The sequence below is a fragment of the Oncorhynchus keta genome, chromosome 1, assembly GCF_023373465.1.
Source record: "Oncorhynchus keta strain PuntledgeMale-10-30-2019 chromosome 1, Oket_V2, whole genome shotgun sequence".
Lineage (NCBI taxonomy): Eukaryota > Metazoa > Chordata > Actinopteri > Salmoniformes > Salmonidae > Oncorhynchus > Oncorhynchus keta.
In genome coordinates this window covers 36,598,340-36,616,336 of record NC_068421.1, presented here as the reverse complement: position 1 = coordinate 36,616,336, position 17,997 = coordinate 36,598,340, and the positions used below count along the sequence as shown (strand labels likewise).

The 17,997-nt window shown below is 45.2% G+C and overlaps 1 protein-coding gene across 15 annotated transcripts in view; it reads left to right on the top strand.

Annotated features, from left to right (window-relative positions):
- The window catches only part of LOC118383788 (E3 ubiquitin-protein ligase TRIP12), a 52,511-nt gene that overhangs the window by 19,295 nt on the left and 15,219 nt on the right, over positions 1–17,997 (top strand). For 6 of the 15 annotated variants that reach the window (XM_052523484.1, XM_052523478.1, XM_052523443.1 and 3 more), the window contains 19 exons: positions 2,425–2,576; positions 3,379–3,462; positions 4,072–4,167; positions 4,512–4,663; positions 4,758–4,793; positions 5,036–5,131; positions 5,409–5,501; positions 10,155–10,316; positions 10,431–10,499; positions 10,621–10,786; positions 10,993–11,110; positions 11,279–11,435; positions 11,656–11,809; positions 13,214–13,442; positions 13,575–13,693; positions 14,006–14,210; positions 14,330–14,430; positions 16,906–17,080; positions 17,810–17,951. In XM_052523484.1, the coding sequence (XP_052379444.1) occupies positions 2,425–2,576; positions 3,379–3,462; positions 4,072–4,167; positions 4,512–4,663; positions 4,758–4,793; positions 5,036–5,131; positions 5,409–5,501; positions 10,155–10,316; positions 10,431–10,499; positions 10,621–10,786; positions 10,993–11,110; positions 11,279–11,435; positions 11,656–11,809; positions 13,214–13,442; positions 13,575–13,693; positions 14,006–14,210; positions 14,330–14,430; positions 16,906–17,080; positions 17,810–17,951 (2,506 nt within the window). The remainder of the gene's footprint in view (positions 1–2,424; positions 2,577–3,378; positions 3,463–4,071; positions 4,168–4,511; positions 4,664–4,757; positions 4,794–5,035; positions 5,132–5,408; positions 5,502–10,154; positions 10,317–10,430; positions 10,500–10,620; positions 10,787–10,992; positions 11,111–11,278; positions 11,436–11,655; positions 11,810–13,213; positions 13,443–13,574; positions 13,694–14,005; positions 14,211–14,329; positions 14,431–16,905; positions 17,081–17,809; positions 17,952–17,997) is intronic. The other 9 variants (XM_052523499.1, XM_052523497.1, XM_052523477.1 and 6 more) reach the window with 4 other exon arrangements.

Genomic DNA, 17,997 nt, shown 5'->3' with positions numbered 1-17,997 from the left:
GATGGCCACCAATTTTTCAACCCTTGTATTGGTCAGCCTGGTGTGTGTGTGTGTGTGTGTGTGTTGTGTGTTCCTAGACAAGGACCAGTTGCGCTCTGAAGTGGCTGATGTTGGTTGGATTTGGAGGTTGATGGAGGCAACGGGGGAAGAGCCTCAGATCCACAAAGTTCCTTCCATCAGGTGGCTGAGATGTTGGCACGACTGCCATATTGCATCTCCATCCCAAAGCCCTTGCTTGGATGTGTACTTCGCCAGACTGTCAAAAAACCTTGACCTCATCTAGGCCAAGGTGGCGAGACATGGTAGTGATGACACCATAGGTCTTGTTGATCTTTGCACCAGACAGGATGCTCTTGCCAGCATACTTGGGGTCCAACATGTATGTTGAGGTGTGTATGGGCTTCGGGCAGAAGTCTTCACGCTTTTTGATGCATTTCAGAACTGCAGTTTCCTCTGCCTGGAGCAACCGTGAAGTGGGCAGGACAGTACGGATTTCTTCTCTTACATCTACAAGCAGAGTCTGAACATCAGACAGGATGGCATTATCTCCCTCAATCTGTGCAATGGCTACTGCTATAGGTTTCAGGAGTTTTGGGCTGCTTACCACTCTCTCCCAAAATACATAATCCAGGAGGATCCTCTTGATGGGGCTGTCCATATCGGCAGACTGTGTATATACAGCCATTTCTGGGAGAGACTCCTTCCCCTCCAGGAGACTGACAAACATGACAACACCACCCCAATGCGTGTGGCTGGGCCAGCTTCAATGTAGTGTTCTTATTCTTCTCACTTTGCTTGGTGAGGTAGATTGCTGCTTTAACTTGATGACCCTTCACATACCTAACCATTTCCTTGACTCTCTTGTAGTCTATCCATTGTTTTCAGCGCAATGATGTCCTTGAGGAGCAGATTCAATGCATGAGCAGCAGAGCCAATCGGTGTGATGTGAGGGTAGGACTCCTCCACTTTAGACCAAGCAGCCTTCATGTTTGCAGCATTGTCTGTCACCAGTGCAAATACATTCTGTGGTCCAAGGTCATAGATGACTGCCTTCAGCTCATCTGCAATGTAGAGACCTGTGTGTCTGTTGTCCCTTGTGTCTAGGCTCTTGTATAATACTGGTTGAGGGGTGGCGATTATGTAGTTTTTGTCCTGGCCCAACAACATTCGATCACCCGTCAGAGATGATTGCAATAGTCTGCTTTCTCTATGGTTTTCTTGAACTCTGTTGAACTCTGCATCCAGCAAATGAGTAGATGCTGGGTGAAGAGCATTCAGAAATCTCTTCCAATACACATTGCCTGCGAGCATCAGAGGCTAACCAGTTGCAAACACAGCTTGAGCAAGACATTCATCAGCATTTCTCGGACTACGTTCCCGCATTCAGTCAAAAACCAAATTCTGATTCCAGGATGGCCATGAGCTGTTGCTATCTATAAGGTGTCTGATTCATCATTTTCACCTCAAATAGAAGTAGAGGACAGAGTGAGCATTGAGGGAACTTTATGCACTTGGCCAAATAATTCTGCATCTTTGTTGCATTCTTCACATATGATTTGGCACAGTATTTGCAAATGTACACACATTTTCCTTCTACATTAGCTGCAGTGAAATGTCTCCACACATCAGATAGCATTTTCCTTGTAAAGATGAGAAAAAAATGAGAGAAATACAATTCTATGTACAGATAAAAAGTTTAGCAGTTATATTAAACAACTTCTTTGTAAGGTGTTTTAAAATGAAACATTTGTTAGCAGGCTCACGCAAGCTAAAACCCACATGGTAGCAAAAACTAACTAGCAGAAATTGTTAAGTTAGAAATAATTTAAGCACACTTTGCTGTAGGTTACTATTTACTAGCTAACAAAAAATCATGTCATATAAAATATATTGACCCCACACCCAGTATTGTAATCAAAACTTACCAGAAAGCATGTCATTGGCTCAGACAGTGTAGTAGTGTGGCTCAATAGCATCTCATTGGTGTGCAAGATCTTGAGAATCAGCTGTACATGTGATGGAAGAATGCACTGTGCATGCAGAGGGTTGCAATTCCATTGAATTGGGGGATAGTTTAACCAAAATATGCCACACAACCTAGAATTGCCTTGTGTATCCCACATAGAAGGTTCACTGTTGTAAGCTAACTATTATTCTTTTTTAAATGAATTTAAGCAAAATTCCCGGGCTTAACTTCCCATTGGAATTTTTCCGGGGAAATTTTCCAGAATTTATTGGAAAATTTCCAACCCTTTGCAACTCTAGTAAACTTATGTTCACATTGTGAAAGAGCAAGTGTGAGTCAGTGGTTCCTTATGACCAGGAATGTCATTTGTGTGCTGTTTTGTTTGACCGTGGGCTCTGTGATCTAGTTGTTTGCTGCGCCGTCACTCACTGTCCCCCTCTGCCTTTTTCTCCCCCCTGTCTGTGCAGTCGGCGAGGCTCAGGCCTGGGCAAGCGCGGGGCAGCCGACGCTCGCCGACAAGAGAAGATGGCCGACTCGGACAACAACCAGGACGGGGCCAACTCCTCGGCCGCCCGCACTGACGAGGCCCCGCAGGGGGCTTCAGGTACAGGTACCTACTGCTGCTAGGGCACAGAGTTTTTTTTCCTTCTCAGCTCGTATGGTCAGGCAAAACTCAGTGGTACACGACCTGCTTGTGGTAGCAGAGATTCTCTCCCCATGGCCCTTTCGTGGCTCAAAACATTTGGACTATCCAAAGAATTTCTGGTATGTGTTTGGTTTAAACGCATAGGAGCCAGCCAAAGCTTGGTGTAGCCTCTGCTTGGTTTGTGTGCATCTATAGATCATTGCCTATTACTAGCCCTGCCTGGGTTTGTATAACCCTTTAAATCAAATCAATTTTTATTGGTCACATACACATGGTTAGCAGATTGCGAGTGTAGCGAAATGCTTGTGCTTATGTTTTTGACAGTGCAGCAATATCTAGTAGTCTAACAATTCCACAGCTACCTATTACACACATCTAAGTAAAGGAATGGAATAATAATATATAAATATATGGATGAGGATTGAGCAGCGTAGACAAGATGCAATAATGGTATAATTTACAGTATATGCATATGAGATGAGTAATGTAAGATATGTAAACATTATCAAAGTAGCATTTTAAGTGACTAGTGATCCATTTGTTAAAGTGGCCAGTGATTTCAAGTCTGTGGGCAGCAGCGCCTCTGTTAGTGATGGCTGTTTAACACTATGATGGCCTTGATATAGAAGCTGTTATTCTGTCTCTCGGTCCCAGCATTGAGGCACCTGTACTGACCTGGCCTACCTTATGAGAGAAATCGGTTGTCATTCTGATAATGAAAATAGTGGTGTAACAGTTCTTTTTTTTTCTCTCTCTCTCTCTCCAGCTTCTAGTTCAGTGGCCGGAGCTGTAGGGATGACCACATCCGGTGAGAGTGAGTCCGATGACTCTGAAATGGGCAGACTCCAAGGTATGATGATCACAGCTTTCCTTAGATACAGGTTCCAGGGGCCTCCTGAGTGGCGCAGTATTTTAAGGTACTGCATCGCAGTTGCTAGCTGTGCCACTAGAGCCTGTTTCAAGTTCAGGCTCTGTCGCAGCTGGCCGCGACCGGGAGACCCATGGGGCGGGGCACAATTGGCCCAGCGTCTTCCGGGTTAGGGGAGGGTTTGGACAGCAGGGATAGCCTTGTCCAATCGCGCTCTAGCACCTCCTGTGGCGGGCCGGACACATGCACGCTCACCAGGTGTACAGTGTTTCTTCCGACACATTGGTGTGGCTGATTTCCCGGGTTAAGCAGGCATTGTGTCAACAAGCAGTGTAGCTTGGTTGGGTCGTGTTTCGGAGGACGCATGGCTCTCGACCTTCACCTCTCCCAAGTCCGTACGGGAGTTAGTCTTGTCTCCCTGCAACTACCATGAATTTTGGGAGAAAAGGGGGTGGAAGTTTAAAAAAACATACATGCACACATACACAAATTGATACAGGTTCCAATGTTCCTGTCTAAGTTCCCTGTCAGGCCCTGTTGGTGTTGCTGGGTCTTTGGTTGTTGTCTAACCTGGCTGTTTTCTCCTCACAGCCCTGTTGGAGGCCAGGGGTCTACCCCCACACCTCTTTGGGCCCCTGGGACCCCGTATGTCCCAGCTGTTTCACAGAACCATAGGCAGTGGAGCCAGTAAGTACTACACTTTGTCTGTGTCCAGAATGCATTTAATTACCACTTAACTGTGAGCAAGATGTTTATATTCTCAGGGGAGGTGTTGAGTTCACTTATGTCTCTTTATTCTTCTAACCTGCTATTGACTCAACTGTAATCCAAGTGTATGCTCACTGCAATCCTGGCAGGTCCCATGTTAAAACAGTTTCTCAGAGGAGTGCTGATCTAGGTTCTGATCCCCTCTCCATATAATCTTATTCAGTTTGATCTTAAAGGCTAAACTGATCCTATATCAGCACGTGAATACTGGCCCTGCTGTTCAGTCTCTACTCTGACCTGCTTTATCCCTCTTCTCCTCCCAGGCTCCAAAGCTCAGCAGCTGCTGCAGGGCCTGCAGGCCACCGGTGACGAGTCCCAGCAGCTCCAGGCCGCCATCGAGATGTGCCAGCTGCTGGTGATGGGCAACGAGGAGACGCTAGGAGGCTTCCCTGTGAAGAGCGTGGTGCCCGCTCTGGTGAGTCACTCAATTATTTGTCCACCTTTTTGTCTTAAGTCATTTTACACGGTCTTGATTTGATTGGAGTCTCTTATTCCCCTCTTCCTCACAGATCACATTGTTGCAGATGGAGCATAATTTTGACATTGTGAGTATCCTGAGCTTCTATCTTTGGGGGGGCAGTGATATTTGGTTTTCACCATGGCATTAGGCCTACATTGCAGGTGCTGAAATGTTTTGCAAAGAATGTGCAAACACTGCACCCTGTCTCCTAGTTATATTTGATTGCAAAAAACTATACCTGAGCAGTGTTAACTGTGGTTCCAGCCAACATGGTTGCTTTGTGGTTATTCTTGTGAAAACTGTATCTTAACCCGTGACTCTGCTCAGATGAACCACGCCTCCCGTGCTCTCACTTACATGATGGAGGCGCTGCCTCGGTCCTCTGCTGTGGTCGTGGACGCCATCCCTGTCTTCCTGGAAAAGGTAGGATGAGCCCCTCTGCTCAGGTTCAGTAGGCACTAAACACACGCTTTGAAACTGAAACATTCTCATTAAATTTGAAGTACTACCTAGTCCTTTGAAAACATGTCCCACCAATTCATGCCTTCTGAATGCACCCCAAGTATTTCTAACCCACACGTTGTTCTTCTCTTGTCTTCCATTTCTGTCATTCTCTCATGTCCTTGTTCCGTCTTCATTCAAATGCGGTCATAAACCGGTGGTGGCTATGCTAATGGATCTCTCTCCTCTTTGCCTGCAGCTTCAGGTGATCCAATTCATTGATGTGGCGGAGCAGGCCCTGACTGCCTTGGAGATGTTGTCAAGGCGTCACAGCAAAGCCATCCTGCAGGCTGTAAGTGTTTCTCCCTCTGTCTCCCACCTGTGGCTCAGCTCTGCCTCTCTCATGTCATCTCTGCTCCCTACCCGGGTCTCATTGGCTCACCTTAAAATAAGTTAACGGTGGTGGCTGTAAGATAGCTGTGCAACATGTTTTCCGTTAGCCGGAAATAGACAGTTTTTGTGGGGGGGGGTCGATAAATCAAACTGTTGCCGGTCAAAAAGACCTGGAGTAAAGAAATCCCCTTGCAAAATAATGCTTTTTATTTATTAATTGAAATATCAGTCGATTGAAATACAGTTGACTGTTATGCTTTTCAGTCTAAAGGTTAATTAAATATTTGTTATTGTTAAATTGGCCTGGTCTATTAGTCATGCATCTTGTTTATCCAACACAACTATCACCGCGTACAGTCTATTTTGAGCAGGATTTCACCTGCAGCTCCTCAGCTGGTTGCTGCTGGAATAAAACAAGCTTTTATAAACCCTATTTGCAACAATTCTAAATGCAATCGCGTGTTAACAGTTTTGGTGCACGATTTTAAAACGAGCTGTTTTTATTAACTTGTAATTGAAGCGCACCTCCCATTCACCATTCAAGTGCAGGCAACAGACTATCAGCTCTTCACATACAGTGGGGCAAAAAAGTATTTAGTCAGCCACCAATTGTGCAAGTTCTCCCACTTAAAAAGATGAGAGAGGCCTGTAATTTTCATCATAGGTACACTTCAACTATGACAGACAAAATGAGAAAAAAAAACCAGAAAATGACATTGTAGGATTTTTAATGAATTTATATGCAAATTATGGTGGAAAATAAGTATTTGGTCAATAACAAAAGTTTCTCAATACTTTGTTAGATACCCTTTGTTGGCAATGACAGAGGTGAAGACTTACAGAAAACGTTTGACAAGGTTTTCACACACTGTTGCTGGTATTTTGGCCCATTCCTCCATGCAGATCTCCTCTAGAGCAGTGATGTTTTGGGGCTGTTGCTGGGCAACACGGACTTTCAACTCCCTCCAAAGATTTTCTATGGGGTTGAGATCTGGACACTTGCTAGGCCACTCCAGGACCTTGAAAGGCTTCTTACGAAGCCACTCCTTCGTTGCCCGGGCGGTATGTTTGGGATCATTGTCATGCTGAAAGACCCAGCCACGTTTCATCTTCAATGCCCTTGCTGATGGAAGGAGGTTTTCACTCAAAATCTCACGATACATGGCCCCATTCTTTCTTTCCTTTACACGGATCAGTTGTCCTGGTCCCTTTGCAGAAAAACAGCCCCAAAGCATGATGTTTCCACACCATGCTTCACAGTAGGTATGGTGTTCTTTGGATGCAACTCAGCATTCTTTGTCCTCCAAACACGACGAGTTGAGTTTTTACCAAAAAGTTATATTTTGGTTTCATCTGACCATATGACATTCTTCCGATCTTCTTCTGGATCATCCAAATGCTCTCTAGCAAACTTCAGATGGTCCTGGACATGTACTGGCTTAAGCAGGGATACACGTCTGGCACTGCAGGATTTGAGTCCCTGGCGGCGTAGTGTGTTACTGATGGTAGGCTTTGTTACTTTGGTCCCAGCTCTCTGCAGGTCATTCACTAGGTCCCCCCCATGTGGTTCTGGGATTTTTTGCTCACCGTTCTTGTGATCATTTTGACCCCACGGGGTGAGATCTTGCGTAGAGCCCCGGTTCGAGGGAGATTATCAGTGGTCTTGTATGTCTTCCATTTCCTAATAATTGCTCCCACAGTTTATTTCTTCACACCAAGCTGCTTACCTATTGCAGATTCAGTCTTCCCAGCCTGGTGCAGGTCTACAATTTTGTTTCTGGTGTCCTTTGACAGCTCTTTGGTCTTGGCCATAGTGGAGTTTGGAGTGTGACTGTTTGAGGTGCTCAACCAACGTAAGTAGAGGTGCAACCTAAAAATCATTGGACAGGAAAGGGCACAATGCTCGCTCACCATAAAAATAAAAACATTTTTTAAGAGAAGGTTAAAAGATTGATGTTTCGGCCTTCAATGGCATGCATTAACAGGAATGTATGTAACCAAATGACAGGGATTGACGGTACATTTACCATCTCATTCCAAAATCATGGCATTAATATGGTGTTGATTTCCCCCTTTGCTCCATCTTTGGATTACCCCTCTAAGATTTTCATCTGTCCCATATGGAACTGCTATCAACGGTGCTGGTTAGAATGGTGTTTTCCCGTGAATTGTATTTTGGCAAATGTTTGAAAACCTATTGGCTGCTTTATTACATGAGTTGCATGTTCTGTTAATATGTATTACCATAATGTAAATTAGATATGTCATTCTGCCCTGATGGGTTATCCACCCAATGCATAGGGGTTTAGTAAATTCTCAAATGGACGTTTAATTAAAATCATCCCGGTCACATTGTCCGGTGCCAGATCTTAATTTAACAGAAACCCTGTTGTGCAGTGATGCATAAATGTAGTAATTTAAATGTTCTGTATAGGGATGGAAAGATTAACGGAAGCCATTTTGATTTCAACAATTTGGTCAGAGATCCCTCAGTGTTGAAGGCCAACTCAGTACACAGTACTGAGACAGTACCTCCAGGCTCTGATCAGGCCCTACACCCAAACAAGGGCACTGCGTTCATCCACCTCTGGCCTGCTCGCCTCCCTACCACTGAGGAAGTACAGTTCCCGCTCAGCCCAGTCAAAACTGTTCGCTGCTCTGGCCCCCCAATGGTGGAACAAACTCCCTCACGACGCCAGGACAGCGGAGTCAATCACCACCTTCCGGAGACACCTGAAACCCCACCTCTTTAAGGAATACCTAGGATAGGATAAAGTAATCCTTCTCACCCCCCCCCCCCCTAAAAGATTTAGATGCACTATTGTAAAGTGGCTGTTCCACTGGATGTCATAAGGTGAATGCACCAATTTGTAAGTCGCTCTGGATAAGAGTGTCTGCTAAATGACTTAAATGTAATGTAAATGTAACTCTGTGTCTGTATGAATAAGAATATCGCTTTACCCTAGGGTAGGGGGCAGCATTCGGAATTTTGGATGAAAAGCGTGCCCAAATTAAATTGCCTGCTACTCAAACCCAGAAGCTAGGATATGCATATAATTTGGATGGAAAAGCCAGTGAAAGTGCAGGGTGCCAAATTCAAACGGCAATCTCAATTAAAATTCCTCAAACATACATGTATTATACACCATTTTAAAGAAACTTCTTGTAAATCCAACCACAGTGTCCGCTTTCGAAAAGGCTTTACGACGAAAGCATACCATGCGATTATGTTAGGTCAGCACCTAGTCACAGAAAAACGCAGCCATTTTTCCAGGCAAAGAGAGGAGTCACAAAAAGCAGAAATAGATCAAATGAATCACTAACCTTTGATCTTCATCAGATGACTCATAGGACTTCATGTTACACAATACATGTATGTTTTGTTCAATAGAGTTCATATTTATAGCCAAAAATCTGTTTACATTGGCGCGTTATGTTCAGTAATGTTTTGCTTCCAAAACATCCGGTGATTTTGCATTAGAGCCTCAATTTACAGAAATATTCATCATACATGTTAATGGAAATACCAGTGTTATACATGGAATCTCCTTAATGCAACTGCTGTCAGATCTCAAAAAAGCTTTACTGAAAAAGCACACCATGCAATAATCTGAGTATAGCGCTCAGACACCAAAACAAGTCCTACAGATACCTGCCATGTCGTGGAGTCAACAGAAGTCAGAAATGGCATTAGAAATATTCACTTACCTTTGATCTTTATCAGAATGCACTCCCAAGAATCACAGTTCCACAATAAATGTTTGTTTTGTTCGATAAAGTCCATCATTTATGTCCAAATAACCAAATAGCTCCTTTTGTTAGCGCATTTAGTTCACAAATCCAAATTCATGAGGCGCAGGCATACTTAGTCCAGACAAAGTCCAAAAAGTTGTATTACAGTTCGTAGAAACATGTCAAACGATGTATAGAATCAATCTTTAGGATGTTTTTAACAAATCTTCAATAATATTCCAACTGGACAATTCCTTTGTCTTTAGAAATTAAAAGGAATGCAGCTAGCTCTCACTGCTGCGCGCATGACTTAGCTCATGGCATTCTGCTAGACACCTGACTTAAACAGCTCTTATTCTCCCCCCTTCACAGTAGAAGCCTGAAACAAGGTTGTAAAGATTGTTGACATCTAGTGGAAGCCTTTTGAAGTGCAATCGGACCAAATTTCCACTGTATATTGGATAGGCAAAGACTTAACCTACAAACCTGAGATTTCCCACTTCCTGGTTGGATTTTCTCAGGTTTTTGCCTGCCATATGATTTCTGTTATACTCAGACATAATTCAAACAGTTTTAGAAACTTCAGTGTTTTCTATCCAAATACACATATTATTAGTATTATTATATCTTAGCTTCTGGGCCTGAGTAGCAGGCAGTTTACTCTGGGCACCTTATTCATCCAAAATATACTCAATACTGCCCCCCATCCATAAGAAATTAAACGGAGTAGAATGAAAGCCATTTTTGTATTCACACATTTTGTGGGACCCCCTTCCTCCCTCCTGTCTCACTTTATTTTGTAAGATCTAAATCTGTCCCCATATGTGCCATCTTTCCCTATCATTGTGTATAACTGTGGTGTGTTTCTTGTGTCATGCAGGGTGGCCTGGCTGACTGTCTGCTGTACCTGGAGTTCTTTAGCATCAACGCCCAGAGGAACGCCCTGGCCATTGCCGCCAACTGCTGCCAGAGCATCACCCCTGACGAGTTCCACTTTGTCTCTGACTCTCTGCCACTGCTGACCCAGAGACTCACACACCAGGTACACACACGTTCACCTTTTACATGCTCTATGTTGCAGGTGAGGTTGGTGTTGTCTGTGGCATGTTACCAACTTACGCGTCAGTTGTCTAATGTGGTTACCCCCCACGTACAGGATAAGAAATCTGTCGAAAGCACTTGTCTCTGTTTTGCCAGACTGGTGGATAACTTTCAACACGAGGAGGTGAGTGAGGCGGTTCTACTTGACACATTTCTATGGCTCTAACATTTCTCACCCTCCCGAGCAGACCCATGATGTCATCACAATGACTGACCCTTGACCTCTGTATGGCCATTGTCCACAGAACCTGCTGCAGCAGGTGGCTTCACGTGACCTGCTGACCAACATCCAACAGCTGCTGGTGGTCACCCCGCCTGTGCTCAGCTCGGGCATGTTCATCATGGTGGTGCGCATGTTCTCCCTCATGTGCTCCAACTGCCCCTGTCTGGCCGTGCAGCTCATGAAGCAGAGTGAGTGGCTCACAGACCGACACACACGCTTTCTATCTGTGCGTATTTACCCTTCTCACTTGAATAAAGCCTAACAATGCAGCTTACAAAATCTTGGAAGTGAAATGTATAATGGCAGTCTAAATGCCTCCACGGCTAAAGTCCTTGACTGTGTCTAAGCTAGTTGCCTGTGGAAAGAGTGAACTAAGGACGTTGTCTTTGTTCAGATATTGCAGAGACTCTGCGCTTCCTTCTTTGCGGCGCGGCCAACGGTAGCTGTCAGGAGCAGATTGACCTGGTGCCCCGGAGCCCACAGGAGCTCTATGAACTCACCTCACTCATCTGGTAAGGGAAACCCCTCTGCTGCTGCTTTCAGCGTTACAACAACCTTTTCTGCCCCAATGGTGGACGTACATAAAGATGGCGGCCTCCATGCACTCACCACATGCCTTGTTTGCGATGTTTACTGATGCACTTTGCTAACTGTCTTTTTGTTATCTCCCCCACCACCAGCGAGCTGATGCCCTGCCTTCCTAGAGAGGGCATCTTTGCTGTGGACCTCATGCTGAAGAAGGGCAGTGCCCAGGCCACAGAGGGGGCCATCTGGCAGTGGAGGGACGACCGGGGCCTGTGGCACCCCTACAACCGTATCGACAGTCGCATCATTGAGGTAAAGAACAGACACGCTGCTCCGCTCCATTATTAGGGACTTTCTTTTCGTCCAGACTTGGGGCCCAGAGTTTCTCTTCAGGTTGTCTGGGAAAACTCTTGGCCCTACCTATACTACAACAAAGTAGACCTTCTTCATATGTTGTGAGCTGTGTGAATCCCCTGTGTAGCCCAGTGTTACACTAACGTCTGGGGGTGTCTGGTTCTCTCTTCCTCTCCAGACGGCCCACCAGAACGGAGAGGACGAGATCAGCCTGTCCACCCTGGGCCGCGTCTACACTATTGACTTCAACTCTATGCAGCAGATAAACGAGGACACTGGCACTGCACGGGGTATCCAGAGGAAACCCAACCCCTTAGCCAACCCCACTACTGGTGAGAGACACTCCACCCTTCTTTCTAGTGACAGACTATCCCCAAACTGGTGTCAGTTGTATGCGTCTCGTGTCAGTTGATGTAGTATAATGCCCTGATTGGTTCTGAGACTAGCTCTATTCACCTAAATGTATAGCTTGGTCCCTGCCCCAAGTTATTGGTTCTTTGAACAAAGTAGTCCCATTGAGGAAAGATGACCTCTTTCCCAATGGAGAAATGCTCATGAGAGGCAGCTCTTAACTTCTTGACGCACCCATCCCGTTAGCGGGATCATTTTCATCAACACCCGCTGAATTGCAGCGCGCCAAATTCAAATTAAATTACTAAACATATTTCATTTTCATGAAATCACAAGTGCAATATAGCAAAACACAGCTTACACCCGGCGTGTCAGATTTCAGTACCGCTTTTCGGCGAAAGCATAACAAGCATTTATTTAAGAACATCTCTCTCAGTAGACAAAATATTACAAACACCTAGCGGCCAAGTAGATTGGTCACGAATGTCAGAAAAGCAATAGATTAAATCGCTTACCTTTGATTATCTTCAGATGTCTTCCCTCACGAGACTCCCAGTTACACAATAAATGTTCCTTTTGTTATTTTTTTTATATCCAAAATACCTCCATTTGTTTGGCGCGTTATGTTCAGAAATCCACAGGCTCGAGCGGTCACGACATCGCAGATGAAAATTGCAAATGGTATACGTAATGTCCACAGAAACCTGTCAAACTTTTTTTATAATCAATCCTCAGGTTGTTTTTAAAATATATAATCGATAATATATCAACCGGGACTGTCGTTTTTTCAATAGGAGAGGGATAGACAATGGCTGCCCCACTCTGTTGCGCAAGCAAAACTCATGTGAAAACCCAGCTATCCACTGACACGATGTCATCTTTCTCGCTCATTTTCAAAATAAAAGCCTGAAACTATGTCTTAAGACTGTTGACACCTTGAGGAAGCGATAGGAAAAGGAATCTGGTTGATATCCCTTTAAATGGAGGGAAGGCAGGCTATGGACCATGGAGCTTTCAAAATAGAAGCCACTTCCTGGTTTGATATTCATCAGGTTTTTGCCTGCAATATCAGTTCTGTTATACTCACAGACAATATTTTGACAGTTTTGGAAACTTTAGTGTTTTCTATCCTAATCTGACAATTATATGCATATTCTAGTTTCTGGGCCTGAGAAATAGGCAGTTTCAAATGGGTACGTTTTTTAGCCAAAAATGAAAATCCTGCCCCCTACACTCAAGAAGTTAAAGCATCTCTTTGTAAACTTTTGTGAAATTGAACAGGCTACTTTGTTTTTATTCTGCACTAGCTGATGGAATCCAATTTCTCCTTTTGAGTCAAAAAAACTATAAAATCTTACCTGAGTGTTCTTCTGCCTGTCCCCCAGGGGGTCACCAGGAGGTGAGACGGGAGGATGCACGGGCCCAGCTGATGAAGGAGGACCCTGAGCTGGCCAAGTGCTTCATCAAGACCCTGTTCGGGGTGCTGTACGAGGTGTACAGCTCGTCGGCCGGCCCAGCCGTCAGACATAAGTGCCTCCGAGCCATCCTCAGGATCATCTTCTTCGCCGATGCCGAGCTCCTCAAGGATGTGCTGAGAAACCACGCTGTGTCCAGGTGAACTTTTGCTCTCAACCTTGGGGTGCTCTTGAGTCAAGATGTCTGCCTCCATGGACAGAAAGCAATAGCCAATACAGCATGTGTCTTTACACTACACCTGAACCTCAGTATTTATCTTTTTTCTCCCAGTCACATTGCCTCCATGCTGTCCAGCCAAGACCTGAAGATTGTAGTTGGCTCTCTGCAGATGGCCGAGATCCTCATGCAGAAGCTGCCCGACGTATTCAGTGTCTTCTTCAGAAGAGAAGGTAATGGATCCTGTCTGTGTCTCCTCCCCAGAGGAGCTGACCTGTAATGATCTAAAACACCCAGCTGAAACACAGCTCTTTTCTAGCACCAGGAGAGGACCTGTTATGATGGATCCTCAACTGCTATTTGAGCTTCAATGTATTTTAGAAAAGTCAGAAAATTGATGTCACACTGTAATGTACCTTGTCATGGACCACAGAAAGCTGTTTATCCAGCTAAATGTCAGATTTCCCCTGATTTATTGAATCACAATTCAGAGAATCGGGGTAAAGAGGATTTTCAATGTATACCATCTGCCCTCCCCTCTCCAGGTGTTATGCACCAGGTGAAGAACCTGGCTGAGTCAGAGGCCTTCCTTACCAGTCCCCCAAAGGCATGCACCAGCGGCACAGCTAGCCTGTGTACCACCACCATCAGCACTGCGACCACTACGGCGGCCTCCAACGCCACCCCAGACCTGGGCTCGCCTAGCTTCCAGCATAGCATGGACGACTCACTAGACCTCAGTCCACAGGGGTGAGAGCACGAGTACTAAATACATGTGAATGTGCACGTATGATGGGCCAGATATATCACAAAGAAGTAAACTCTCATTCTTCTTCATAGAACAACATTAATCTGCCCCTCTCTCCTAGGCGGTTAAGTGATGTGCTGAAGAGAAAACGTCTGCCTAAGAGAGGGCCCAGAAGGCCCAAGTACTCTCCTCCCAGGGATGACGACAAAGTAGACAATCAGGGTAATTGTTGTTATTGGAACTCTCCTACAGTCTTTAAGACCGGCTGCAAATGGTTCTCACAGGTGACACTAAAGCTAAGTGTCAATTATACATTTGTAGCACTAAAGGTAAAAGTATGTGGACACCTGAATCTCTCATTCTACAATCATGGGGATTAATGTGGAGATGGTCCCCCCCTTTGCTCCTATAACAGCCTCCGCTCTTTTAGGAAGGCGTCCCGCTAGATGTTGGAACATAGCTGGGGGGACTAGCTTCCATTCAGCAACGAGCATTGGTGAGGTCGAGCGCTGATGTTGGCCGATTAGGCCTGGCTCACATTAAGCGTTCCAATTCATCCCAAAGGTGTTTGATGGGGTAGAGGTCAGGGCTCTGTGCAGGCCGGTCAAGTATTAACCTGTATGGACCTCGCTTTGTGCATGGGGGCATTTTCATGCTGGAACAGGAAAGGGCCTTCCACAAAGTTGGAGGAACAGAATCGTCAAGAATGTCATTGTATGCCGTAGCGTTAAGTTTTCTATTTACTGAAACTAAGGGGCCTAGCCCGTACCAGGAAAAACAAGCCCCAGACCATTTCCTCCTCCACCAAGCTTTACAATTGGCACTAGGCATTGGGGCAGGTAGTGTTCTCCTTGCATCCGCCAAACCCAGATTGGTCCGTCGCCCTGCCAGATGCTAAAGTGGGATTCATCACTCCAGAGAACGCATTTCCACTACTCCTGAGTCCAATGGCGGCGAGCTTTACGCCACTCCAGCCGACGCTTGGCATAGGGCATTGTGATCTTAGGCTTCTGTGCGGCTGCTCGGCCATGGAAACCCATTTCATGAAGCTCCCGACGAACACTTCTTGTGCTGACATTGCTTCCAAAAACCGTTTGCAACTGAGGACAGACTATTTTTACGCGCTTCAGCACTCGACGGGCCATTTTGTGAGCTTGCGTGGCCTACCACTTCGCAGCTGAGCTGTTGTTACTCCTAGACATTTACACTTTACAATAATAGCACTTACAGTTGACTGGGGCAGCTCTAGCAGGGCAGAAGTTTGACGAGTTAACGGTGCCACGTTGAAAGTTTCTGAGCTCTTCATTAAGGACAATCTACTGCCAATGTTTGTCTATGGAGATTGCAAGGCTCTGTGCTCAATTTTATACACCTGTTAGCAACGGCTATGGCTGAAATGGCCAAATCCACTAATTTGAAGGGGTGTCCACATACTTTCTTTTGTAATATATAGTGTTTGTACTGAACCCAAATATAAACACAACATGTAAAGTGTTGATCCCGTGTTTCATGAGTTGAAATAAAAGATCACAGAAAAAATAAAAAGCTTATTTCTCTCAAATTGAGCACAAATTTGTTTACATCCCTGTTCGTGAACATTTGTCCTTTGCCAAGATAATTCATCCACCTGACAAGTGTGGCATATCAAGGAGCTGATTAAACAGCATGATCATTACACAGGTGGACCTTGTGCTGGGGACAATAAACGGCCACTCTAAAATGTGCAGTTGTCACAACATAATACCACAGCTGTTTTGAGGGAGTGTGCAATTAGCATGCTGACTACAGGAATGTCCACCAGAGCTGTGTCTAGAGAATTTCGTATTCATTTCTCTACCATAAGCCACCTCGTTTTAGAGACTGGCAGTACATCCAACCAGCCTTGCAACTGCAGACCACGTGTAACCACACCAGCCCATGACTTCCACATCCGGCTTCTTCACCTGCAGAATCGTCTGAGGGGCTGCTGAGGAGTATTTCAGTCTGTAATAAAGCCCTTTTGTGGGGAGCAACGCATTCTGATTGGCTGTCTGTGGCCCTATGCCCTCCTAAGCCCACCCATTGCTGCACCCTTGCCCAGCATGTGAAATTCAAAGATTATGGCCCAATGAATTTATTTCAATTGACTCATTTCCTTTATATGAACTGTAACTTGGTGAAATAGTTGCACTTTGTGTTAATTTTTGTTTAGTAATATAAACGTGTAGGCTTTTTACTATGACATTGTTTTGCGTTCATTCAAATCAACATACAGTGGTGAATTTTGTTATCTGCAGCCAGTCGCTACTCTGGCGTGACTGTTCATTACTAAGTGCAAGAGCAACTCGACATGTGGCATCTTTGGTCTCCATGCTTCTTTGTGCCTGGACTCCTGGTATATCTGTCGAGACAGACATTTATGCAGAATGCAAACTGACTCCTTGTGATTTTCTTCACCCAAAATAAATAAATGCATCGTGACTAGACTCTGTCTATTTCTAACTACTGTAGCAGCATTTCACAAACTTGGTCCTGGCCACCCCAAGGGGTGCATGTTTTGTTTTTTGCGCTACACAGCGGATTCATATAATCAACTATTCATCAAGCTTTAATTATTTGAATCAGCTGTCTAGTGCTAGGGCAAATACCAGGACCCAGTTTGGGAAACGCTGAACTATAGGGTATCATCCTGTGACTAACCTTTTCCTGTTTCTACAGCCAAGAGTCCTACCACTACTCAGTCCCCCAAATCCTCCTTCTTGGCCAGTCTGAACCCCAAGACCTGGGGCAAGCTGGGCGCCCAGACCAACAGCACCAACTCTGAGCCCTCTCGCACGGCCGGGGTGAGCGGCATGGCACGCGCCCCTCCCAAGGACTCAGTCTCCAACAACAGGTAAGACGAAGACTAATGTTGTGGTGGTGATGACAAGTGTTGCTTTTATAGCAGTTTTGGTAGTACTGATGATATAGTTGGTAATTGTGGCGATTATAATAGTTGTGTTGGTGATTATTATTAGCTCACTCAGAATGTTATTAGGGCTGCGTTCATTCTGAAAAATTCTGTGACACGTTCATTTAAACGGATACGGTGTTCTGAAAGATCAGTTGAAAATCGTGGAGGGGTTGGGTTGTGCAAATATGAGGATTCAAAATGCACCGCTGCCCTTTTAAATTAGTCACTCATTGCTTCAAGCTACACCCCACCACACAGAGCAAACGTACTTCAGTCTGTTCAAAAACATTGAACATTTTGGGGAAGGTGTCTTTCAGTAAAAACTGTCACACAATGTAGCTAGGCAAGTGTTCAATCCAGGGGTGTCAAACCAATTTTGCCCTGCATTCGGCATTCCCCGAGGTCCTGAGAGCCGCACTTAAAATTGCATGGGTTCGCGGGCCGGATTTGGCACTTGGCCGTATGTTTGGCACCCCTGGTTTAATTGATCGTGCTTTCAATTCCTCCTGGATCCAAGCTCTCTCCCCTCGGACAACCTCCTCCAATGGTTTTTGAGAGGGACTTACGAAATTAAGGACTGGAGGAAACGATGATTTGACAGCTAGTAATATCTTCAGACAACCTTGGTGGTGGTGATGATAATGATAGGCCCCCCCTCCCCCCACACAGGGACAAGATCAAGGCTTGGATCAAAGAGCAGGCCTGTAAGTTTGTGGCCCGCTACTTCAACACTGAAAAAATTGATGGCAGCAACCCTGCACTGAATGTACTCCAGAGACTCTGCACCGCCACGGAACAGCTCAGCCTGCAGGTACTGTACTCCACAATAGTCTCCTGTGTTGTAGTTTTGCGCACTT